Genomic DNA, 11,832 nt, shown 5'->3' with positions numbered 1-11,832 from the left:
TTTGCCTTACTTTAGCCATTTGCCTTCTAGATTTGCTCTGATATTTTCCAAGTTTGTTATTTGCCTTTCAATTTTAATTTTTTAATATTTTAATTATAAATTATTTACATATTAGTATATGTAAATATAATATATATAATCTATGCATTTATATAATTTAATACTTTTTATTTTCTTTTAGTTTTCTGTGACTATAGTTTTTAAATTGTGGTGAAATACAAGTAATATGAAATTTACCATCTTTTTTTTTGAGACAGAGTTTCGCTCTTGTTACCCAGGCTGGAGTGCAATGGCGCGATCTCGGCTCACTGCCGAGTTTCACCATGTTGACCAGGATGGTCTCGATCTCTTGACTTCGTGATTCACCCGCCTCAGCCTCCCAAAATGCTGGGATTACAGGCCACATTATGAGCCACCGCGCCCGGTGAAATTTACCATCTTAACCATTTCTGTGACTATACATTTTTGAGTTAAATATATTTGTGAGGGTCTAAATTGTTACATTTAAAATTTTATTTTCATAAATAGTAAATAATTGTACCAACTCCATTCATTCATTCAATAGATTATTGTTAAGCATTTACTCAGATAAGGAATGATAAAGATTTAGATAGGAGATATTCTTGTTTTTTTTTTTTTTTTGAGAAAGAGTCTTGCTCTGTTGCCAGGCTGAAGTTCAGTGGCATGATCTCAGCTCAATGCAACCTCCACCTCCTGGGTTTAAGCAATTCTCCTGCCTCAGCCTCCCGAGAAGCTGGGACTACAGGTGTGCACCACCACGCCCAGCTAATTTTTATATTTTTAGTAGAGACGAGATTTCACTATGTTGGCCAGGATGATCTTGATCTCTTGACCTTGTGATCTGCCCACCTTGGCCTCCCAAAATGCTGGGATTACGGACGTGAGCCATCACACCCAGCTACATAGGAGATATTCTTATAGTCTGGTGGAGGAGACAAACAACTCTAAGATTATGATAAATGCAGTGATAGAGGTATGCATAGTCTACTATAGGTACTTTTTTTTCTTAGTAGAGATGAATTCTCACTATGTTGCCCAGGCTAATCTTGAACTCCTGAGCTTAAGTGATCCTTCTGCCTCAGTCTTCCAAAGGGCTGGGATTATAGGTGTGGGCATGGGCCTACTATAGATACTTTCTACATAGCCTACTATAGATACTTTCATTCATTCAATATATGCTTTAGTGACTACTGTAGTCAAGTACTGTGCTGGGCCCCAGACAATCAACAGGGAACCAGTCATGGTCTCTGTTTTATTTTTTTTATTTTCTTTTTCTTTTTTACTCACCAGTTGCTCAAGTATTTCTACCTGCTTTACTTTTTTATAGAGAATCACTTGAACCTCGGAGGTGGAGGTTACAGTGAGCCGAGATCACCTCACTGCACTCCAGCCTGGTGACAGAGCGAGACTTCATCTCAAAATAAATAAATAAAAATAAAAGTTAAAAAAAGATGAGCTAGACAAAGGGAAAAACCATATTCTGTGCAGAGAGTACATATACCAAAGTACAGGGGTACAAGTGAGTAGACTGTGTACCATTTAGTCAACTGAAAGAAGTGAAGCTAAAAATGTGGGCAGCAGCCAAAACAAATTGTCTTTTATGCTAAATCCTAACATCACTTCATGAATAATCTTTCCCTTTCACAGAAAAATATGTTTATTGAGCACTTACTGTGTGTCAGTCTCTGTTCCAAGTGCCTTACATGTATTAACTCACTATTTCTTCATTCCAGAGAAGACCATTGGTTCAGTGTATTAAGTCATTTAACCCTTACAATAATCCATGAAGTGCATATTGTTATTATTATATATATATTTCTTAACTAAGAAAAGGCATTCTTATTATCTTTATTCTTAGTTAAGAGGAAACTGAGGGAAAGTTACACAGCTATATTTAAACTCAGACAATCTGCCTCTAGAGGTCCAATCATTTTTTTTTAGAGATGGGGGTGGTCTCACTATATTGGTCTCAAACTCCTGGCCTCAAGCAGTCCTCCCCACTTAGCTTCCTGAGTAGCTGGGATTATAGGTATGAGCCACCTCATCTGGCACAGAGGCCAAACTATTAACCACTCTGCCTCTCATTCATATGTGATACTTCAAATATTTAAAACATTAATTTTTTTTTTTTGAGACAGAGTCTTATTCTGTCACCCAGGCTGGAGTGCAGTGGTGCAATCCTGGCTCACTGCAGGCTCGACCTCCTAGGCTCAAAGCAATCCTCCCACCTTGGCCTTCTAAAGTGATGGGATTACAGGCATCAACCACTGTGCCAGCCTGCATAATAATTTTCTTGAACTAAAATGTGGGATTAGGCCAAACATGGTGGCTCACACCCATACTCCCAAGCACTTTTAGGAGTCCGAGGCAGAAGGACTGTTTGAGCCCAGGAGTTCAAGACCAGCCTGGGGGACACAGCTAGACCCCACCTCTACCAAAAAATCAAAAATCAGCTGGGCGTGGTAGCATGTGCCTGTTGTCCCAGCTACTCAGGAGGCTAAGGTGGGAGGACAGCTTAAGCCTGGATAGTCGAGGCTGCAGTCAGCTGTGATCACACCACTGCACTCCAGCCTGGGCTACAAAGCCAGACTCTTATTAAAAAGTAATTAAGGCCGGGTGAGGTGGCTCAAGCCTGAAATCCCAGCACTTTGGGAGGTCGAGGCGGGTGGATCACGAGGTCAACAGATCTAAACCATCCTGGTCAACATGGTGAAACCCCGTCTCTACTAAAAATACAAAAGATTAGCTGGGCATGGTGGCACGTGCCTGTAATCCCAGCTACTCAGGAGGCTGAGGCAGGAGAATTGGCTGAACCCAGGAAGCAGAGGTTGCAGTGAGCCGAGATTGCACCATTGCACTCCAGCCTGGGTAACAAGAACAAAACTCCGTCTGAAAAAAATAATTAATTAATTAATTAATTAATTAAAAATTAGAGATTAGAGAATTTTAGTTAAGTTAAATAAATAAATAAATAAAATAAGATTACAGATTAAAGGATTTTAATTAAGTTAAATGTATTAAATCGAAAAGTATTCCATTTTTCCATCCACAAAGTGCTGTGTTTTTTCATTAAAGTCTTCTTTCAAGCCTACCAACACATTTTTATAATTTTCTTAAAATAGGTAACATATATTAAGATTGTTCTTAGATGTGTTATAATTTTATGGAGAAGTTAATTTCTTATTGTATTTTCTAATTCTTTACTATTGGTATGTAGGAATGCTATTTACCTGTATATGTTATTTTTCTTGATATGTGAGATTATAAAATTACCACGTGAAAACTAAAAATAGAAAAGGTATATAATTTATTCAATAATGTTCAAAACATTCAGAGATTTGGGTCAATATGAAAGGCTACACAGAAAATCATGTGATTTTAATTCAGTGTTTACATATGAGTTAGTTACACACTCAAACTCGTCACTGATGCATTTTCATCTAATTTTTCCCATAATGAGAGAGAAGGAGATGCGTTGGTGACTGCAATAGGGCCACCTCCCTCAAATTACGTTGCTGTCTATGACCCACCCTAAGTCTCCCAGTTCAAGCTAATCATTGACAGAGCTTTACAATCACAAGCTTTTACTGAAGCTTTGATAAGACAGTCCAGCAGTTGGTGGCAAATGAAGCCAGGCTGTGCGGCAGGATCTCCAGGGAATGAATGGATTTTCTTCAGCACCGATGAAATGACCATACGCTATAGGAATACAATGTCCAACGGGGGACTGCAAAGATCTGTCATCCTGTCAGCACTTATTCTGCTACGAGCTGTGACTGGATTCTCTGGAGATGGAAGAGCTATATGGTCTAAAAATCCTAATTTTACTCCGGTAAATGAAAGTCAGCTGTTTCTCCATGACACTTTCCCTAAAAACTTTTTCTGGGGTGTTGGCACTGGAGCATTCCAAGTGGAAGGGAGCTGGAAGAAGGATGGAAAAGGACCTTCTATATGGGATCATTTTGTCCACACACACGTTAAAAATGTCAACAGCACGAATGGTTCCAGTGACAGTTACATTTTTCTGGAAAAAGACTTAACAGCCCTGGATTTTATAGGAGTTTCTTTTTATCAGTTTTCAATTTCCTGGCCAAGGCTTTTTCCCGATGGGATAGTAACAGTTGCCAACGCAAAAGGTCTTCAGTACTACAATACTCTTCTGGACGCTCTAGTGCTTAGAAACATTGAACCTATAGTTACTTTATACCACTGGGATTTGCCTTTGGTGCTACAAGAAAAATATGGGGGGTGGAAAAATGATACCATAATAGACATCTTTAATGACTATGCCACATACTGTTTCCAGACGTTTGGGGACCGTGTCAAATACTGGATTACAATTCACAACCCATATCTAGTGGCTTGGCATGGGTATAGGACAGGTATCCATGCCCCTGGAGAGAAAGGAAATTTAGCAGCTGTCTACACTGTGGGACACAACTTGATCAAGGTACTGTACAGCTGGTTTCTTATTATCGCTTCAGAAAACACTAAGATATGTACCTTCTGCTTCAGTAGTTCTCTTCATTGAAATCAAGGCAACTGATTTTAGGCTAATTCACAAGATCTATCCTCAAATTTTGTATTTCAGTCAGTGTATGTTTTATTTATCTAAGCTATTTTTAATGTATTAATCCAACTAGTTTCTTCAAAAATTGCACTTTGAGGCTATTTTTAAGTCTATAATTACACACTACAGCGTGAAAATATGAGCTTACTTTCATTCTGTGGGAAAACAGTGCTTTATACATTTGATTGTTGGAATCCTTTTCTGACAACATGCAATCATTTCAGAATTATCTTAAGGCACAACCATTTCAAGTATGTATTTGTTGTTAAGTACAGCTAACTTAGCTAATAAGTAAATAAAGTAAGTAAATAACTAAGCTAAATAAATGTTAGCTAACTTATGCATATCAACTATAGAATTTAAATATGCTTCACATTTGATTTTATTTGTGTTACAGAGCAAAAAAGAGAAGATTAATTTTTTCCATAAAAACTGGGAAAACTGTGCTCTACTAAAGCAGTTTCCAAGCAGTATATTTCAAAAGCTAGAGAGTATGTTGAGAAATGTTAAAATTAGTAAAATGATAGTGAAAATGCAAGCAAAATAATAGGTGATACTTGCTGAGTACTTTTGTACCGCAGACTATATTAAGTATTTTACATGCGTCGCCACCGTTGATCCTCTTAACAGCCTTATGAACTAGTCTTATTATTATTCCCATTTTAAAGATGAGAAAACCGAAGCTTAATGAGGTCAAATAATTTTCCCAAGATTAAAGAGTAAAATACAGCTGTTGTGGACATGGAATTTTTTAAATGACAACATAATTAACACTAACTGTCTTCATTAAGAATGTTTTGAAAAGAAGACTCTTTTCCAGAGATTTAGCCTCACATTGAGGCTAATATCTAGAATTGGATTTAACTTTTTCAGTCAAATAGTTTACTTGGGAAAAATACATTATTCTAAACACCAGTCACTTTTCAAAAATGAAAAAACTTTATCAATATAATTGTATAACGTGCTATGAAAAGTAATTGAATTATTAATAATCAAAAGGTAAATATACAGAAATAGAAAAAACATAAAGCAATATAAAATAATTCCATGTCTAAATTTATACATACAAAAATATCTACTACCACTTCTTTTCTTTTTGAAATTCCTGGATTATTATACATGTATATTATCCTGTGGTTTCAGACACATCTGCCCTTGCAGTAAACAGGCTGCATTATGATTTCAAGCTCATTTGCACATCTTTGAATAGAGTTGTATATAGAACATATTAATGGGCGGGTATACTGTGATTTGACAAAATAAGACCTTGAAGGGGAGAAACGGTATAGGTATTTAATAGTTATTAAAATGATGCATACAAAAATTAGAAAAATATTCCTTTCATTTAGTGCTTTTAATTATTATTATGATTATGATTATTATTATTTTAGATAGTCTCACTCTATCACCCAGGCTGGAGTGCAGTGGTGTGATCTTGGCTCACTGCAACCTCTGCCTCCTGGGTTCAAGTGATTCTTCAGCCTCAGCCTCCTGAGTAGCTGGGACTACAGGCATGTGCCACCATGCCCAGTTAATTTTTGTATTTTTAGTAGAGACGGAATTTCACTATGTTGGCCAGGCTGGTCTTGAACCCCTGAACCCATGATCTGCCCACCTCAGCCTCCCAAAGTGTTGAGATTACAGGTGTGAGCCACTGCACCCGGCCAGTCCTTTTAACTATTAAAACAATCCATGCTTACGCACATTTAAAAATATCAGATTGTACCAAAGTATCTAAAGTGAAAAAGTTAAATCCCTCTCCCTCTCTCCACCTGATAAATCCCAGGCCAAGGACACTACTGTTAATAGTTTCTTATACATTCTTTTTAAAGTTTTCTATGCAAATACATGCATGAATATGTTTATTTAATCTTTGTATGAAGAAAAATATTCTAAATTGTTAAAATGTCATTACCTGGAAAAATGTCAACAACTAGAGTTTTCATGAAAAATGTATTTTAAGGATTAATTTAAAGCCTTAAAATTGGCTGATAAGAATAAACAGGCAAAAAGTTTTAACTAACAGTTATTGCTTCCAAACTTAGCTGATAAACTGACATATTTTCAGATATATTTCATTTTCCTGTAATTTAAGAGAATCTCTGCCTTTAACACAAAATTACTACTTTCTGATAGTGAGATAAATTTTATTCTTTAAATGGAGGGATATGTTTTTCAACTATTGTGTTTTCCAAATAATGTTTTTATTGCCTTAATATTTCTAAATCACTAGACTAAATAAATGGTGTGAGGGGTCCTTGAAATCACTCAGAAAGTGAAATACAAGGCATAACCCAGTGACTTATAGCACTAAAGAAATCTTGCAATGATTTGGTAGCCTGAGGTGAACTTGTTTTTCCCACTTGTCCCCTTGCTATCTTGACTTTCATGTAGAAAACATAAATCTGATATTTGATGTTGCAATGAAGTCTTTCTTCCTTATCCTGCCCCCTTGTGACCCAGAAGAAGCATTCTTTAGGAATAGTTTTTAGACCGAAAACATTTACTGAGCTACACAAGCCTAATATAAAACTGAATTCCTTGGGGGTTGGGGAGTTATGGACCCCTTCATTCCCCTCTTAGATAGAGAAATATTTCATAGTGGCTATTGGGGCCTTTTTGTTCCAGAATGATCTGGAAAACTCCATCTCGGTTTGAAATGTCGCTGTTTGGAGGAAACCTGAATGGTCCAGAGGGTCCCAAGACTGACTTGCAATTTAGATTCCACTTTAGGGCAGATCTAGGGAGTACCTTAATGCAAGTTTAAGACTCAGGCCAAAAATTTCCATAATCACACCTATCAATGGGTGCTTCAACTCTAAGTTTTTAACAGTATTTGAAATAGAATGAGGATGCATTTTTTTTTGGCTTGGCCATTTTTAAGCAAGGTAATCATCACTTTAAATATCAACTATAGGCCGGGCACAGTTGCTCATTTCTGTAATCCCAGCACCTTGGAAGGCCAAGACTGGAGGATCGCTTGAGCCTAAGAGTCAAGACCAACCTGGGCAACATAGTAAGACCTCAATCTCTATTTTAAAAAAAAAGAGGGCCCGGACGCAGTGGCTCACGCCTGTAATCCCAGCACTTTGGGAGGCCGAGGCAGGTGGATCACAAGGTCAAGGGATTGAGACCATCCTGGTCAACATGGTGAAACCCCGTCTCTACTAAAAATACAAAAAATTAGCTGGGCATGGTGGTGTGTGCCTATAATCCCAGCTACACAGGAGGCTGAGGCAGGAGAATTGCCTGAACCCAGGAGGCAGAGGTTGCGGTGAGCTGAGATCGCCCCATTGCACTCCAGCCTGGGTAACAAGTGAAACTCCATCTCAAAAAAAAAAAAAAAAAAAGAGAAGAAATAATACCTATATATTCTAAGTGAACTAATTCAAGAATGGAAAACCAAATACCATATGTTCTCTCATATAGTGGGAGCTAAGCTATGGGTATACCAAGCCTATGTATGCTTTTGCATACCCATAACTTAGCTCCCACTATATAACAATGATATAATGGAGTATGTATACAGAATATACCTATATACAGAAGGATGTAATGAACTTTGGAGACTCAGAAGGGGAAGCTGGGAGGGGAGTAAGGGATTAAAAAACTACATGTTGCGTACGGTGTATGCTCCTCTGGTGACGGGTGCACTAAACCCTCAGACTTCACCACCATACAATTCATCCATGTAACCAAAAACCAGTTGTACCCCAAAAGTTATTGAAATTTTAAAGATTTTTTAAAAAGAGAACTATTACAAATATTTACATTTCAAAAGGACATAAATAAATATCTATACTCTTTGTAACAACCTTGCCAGGTAACTATTATCCTCATCTTACAGTGTGATCTTTTGAACATGCATCATATTGCTCCCCTATGTAAAATCCATTAGTGGCTCCCCCAAGTTTTGGGGATAAAGTCTCAATTTTTCCCAGGACCTTTGACACAATTCCCAGCCTCCTTCCTGGCTACTCTCCCATCCTCTTGTATTTCATGTTCTGTCATAACACACTACTGCCAGTGTCTCAATCTCTCCTGACTATTCCTCTCCACCCAGCCTCAACGATCCTGCTCTGTCTAGCTAAACTGTCCTCTTTACTTCGTGATGGTCACCACCTCCAAGTTGTTCTTGCTCACTTAGGGTTTAAGTGCCCCTTCTGTGGGCTCCCATAAGATAGGCTTGTTTCTAGCATAGCACTCACATGATATGATACCTTTCCATCTCCCCAACTAGACTGAGGGTTCTTTCAAAGGAAAAACAATTTTTTTTATTTATTTATTTAGATGGAATCTCTCTGTTGCCAGGCTGGAGTGCAGTGGTGTGATCTCAGCTCACTGCAACCTCCACCTCCCAGGTTCAAGCAATTCTCCTGCTTCAGACTCCCAAATAGCTGGAATTACAGGCATGTACCACCACGCCCAGCTAATTTTTGCATTTTTAGTAGAGACGGGGTTTCACCATGTTAGCCAGGATGGTCTCGATCTCCTGACCTAGTGATCTGCTCGCCTCAGCCTCCCAAAGTGCTGGGATTACAGGTGTGAGCCACCATGCTCAGCCAGGAGAGACAATTTTTAAATTTGCCTTTATGTTCTCAGCATGTAGCACAGAATATTTGTACATGTTAGGTTTAAATGTTGGTTTAATGAATGGTTTAGGACTTTTTTTCTCTTTTTTGGGGGACAGAGTCTCGCTCTGTTGCCAGGCGCCAGGCTGGAGTACAGTGGCGGGATCTCAGCTCACTGCAACCTCTGCCTCCCTGGTTCAAGCAATTCTCCTGCCTCGGCTTCCCAAGTAGCTGGGACTACAGGCGCTTGCCACTAGCCCAGCTAATTTTTGTATTTTTTAGTAGAGACAGGGTTTCACCATGTTGGCCAGGATGGTCTCGATCTCTTGACCTCGTGATCCATCCGCCTCATCCTCCCAAAGTGCTGGGATTACAGGCGCGAGCCACTGCGCCTGGCGAGTGGTTTAGGATTTCTATCTTAAATCCTGTAATCAAAAACCAGTCTCAAGTTCAATCTTCATATTTCATTGCATTATTGCAAACTGTTGAAATATTGCTTATATTAATTGAATAGTATATTAGTCAGAACCTTTTTGGTGGCAAGTGACAGAAATCTAATTTAAATTGGCTTAAGCAAAAAGGGGGAATTTCCTGGCTCAGTAACGAGACCACAGGGAGGAATGGGCTCAGTAACCAGGAAGGCCCTTTATGTCTGTCTCTCACGTCCATTTCTTCCTTGGGTTATGTCATTTTTTCCTTGATAAAGGAAAGATTTTTCTCTCCCAAGTTTACTTTTTCAAATCCCAGAAATGTATTTGGCCTATTCAGCAAAACCACAAGGGTTCACATTAGTAAAGGCAGTAATGTCTGTTTTCATTCTATTTTTAAATCAATAAATATCTATAATAATTTAAATTTGTACATTTCCCTTTTAGAATGGAACATTTGAGAGTCTCTGAGTAAACATGCACAGAGGTTTGGGAAGGCGAGTTTGCTCATGAGATGATAGCTCATTCTGTTTATTACTCCACTAAATATTGCCAAAGCTGGGCACAGTTGCTCTTGCCTGCTATAATCCCAGGACTTTGGGAAACTGAGGCAAGAAGATAGCTTGAGCCCAGGAGTTTGAGACCAAGCTGGGCAACATAGTGAAACCTTATCTTTACAAAAAATAAAAAAATCAGCTAAGAGTGGTGGCACATGCCTATAGTCTCAGCTACTCAGGAGGATGAGGTGGGAAGATCACTTTAGCCCAGGAGGTCAAGGCTGCACCGAGCTGTGATTGTGCCACTGCACTCCAACCTGGGTGACACAGCAAAACCCTGTCTCAGGAAAAAAGACCAAAACCAAAAATAAAACCAAACAAAAAGTACTGCCAGCTTCCATGACAGTTTTGATCATTTCATGATTTTAAAACCTTTATCTTGTACTAGTCATATTGGATTGAGGGAAAAATGTTATCTTTCATAGATAAATACTGTTTACATAGTACAAAGATTTCTCAAACCTGGTCACTATTGACAGTTGGGGTCAGATAACTCTTTGCTCTGGTGGGCTGTCCTGTGCCATGCAGGAGTTTAGCAGCATCTAAACTCTACTCACTAGGCAGTAGCTCCCCCATTTCCAGTGTTGTGACAAACAAAAATGTCTCCAGACCTTCCCAAGTGTCCCCAGCCAGTCATAATTCCTTCCCCTGGCTCCACTCTTGAAAACCTCTGACTTATTCTGTAGTAGACAACTGGTTAAAGACATGAAACACTGGGCCGGGCCCCGGGGATCACACCTGTAATCCCCACACTTTGGGAGGCCAAGGTGGGTGGATCATGAGGTCAGGAATTTGAGACCAGCCTGGCCAACATAGTGAATCCTCGTCTCTACCAAAAACAGCTGGGCATGGTGGAGCATACCTGCAGTCCCAGCTACTCAGGAGGCTGAGGCAGGAGAATTGCTTGAACCCAGGAGGCGGAGGTTGCAGTGAGCCGAGTTCTCGCCATTACACTCCAGAGTGGGCAACAGAGCAAGACTCCGTCTCAAAAGACATGAAGCACAAAGAACAAGGACACTGAAATATAACCACTATGAGGTGCATAACAATGATTATTTCACACAATTGCCTTAAGAAGATCTTCACCAGATCTATAAGTTGCATACAGAAATTCAAAATTAATGTACAGCTTATTCTGTTTTTAGAAAAGAAACAGTGCTTTTAAAATGTTAAAAGAGGGCTGGGTTCGGTGGCTCACGCCTGTAATCTTAGCACTTTGGGAGGCCGAGGTGGGTGGATCACCTGAGGTCAGGAGTTTAAGACCAGCCTGGCCATCATGGAGAAACCCCATCCTTAAAAAAAAAGGAAAAAAAATGTTAAAGAGGAAATATATTTAATAATCAACACGATTACATCTAGTTTGGCTTTTCACATATCAAAAATAAAGACTGTCCCTCCTGCCTTTGCCTTATTTGCGAAATACTTGAAAGATCTGCCCCCAAACCATTTTTCTTATATTAACCATTAGTTATTCCTGAAGAAAACACTAAACTTACTTTTTAAAAAAATTTGTTCTTTTTTAAAAAGCGAAATTTGGCCAGGTGTGGTAGCTCACACCTGTAATCTCAGCACTTTGGAAGGCCAGGGCAGGTGGATCATGAGGTGAGGAGTTTTAGACCAGCCTAGCCAAGATGATGAAACCCCGTTTCTACTAAAAAAAATTAGCCAGCATGGTGGTAGGCACC

The 11,832-nt window shown here is 39.0% G+C and overlaps 1 protein-coding gene across 1 annotated transcript in view; it reads left to right on the top strand.

The window, feature by feature from the left end:
• The first annotated feature begins 3,626 nt into the window (after positions 1–3,626).
• KLB (klotho beta) overlaps positions 3,627–11,832 on the top strand; it is a 35,821-nt gene continuing 27,615 nt past the window's right edge. Inside the window, exon 1 of the mRNA XM_035293873.3 lies at positions 3,627–4,471. Coding sequence (XP_035149764.3) covers positions 3,647–4,471 — 825 coding nt within the window. The 5' untranslated portion in view covers positions 3,627–3,646. The remainder of the gene's footprint in view (positions 4,472–11,832) is intronic.

This window comes from Callithrix jacchus, chromosome 3 (genome assembly GCF_049354715.1).
Source record: "Callithrix jacchus isolate 240 chromosome 3, calJac240_pri, whole genome shotgun sequence".
NCBI classification, from domain to species: Eukaryota; Metazoa; Chordata; class Mammalia; order Primates; family Cebidae; genus Callithrix; species Callithrix jacchus.
This window is presented reverse-complemented; position numbering and strand designations above follow the sequence as displayed.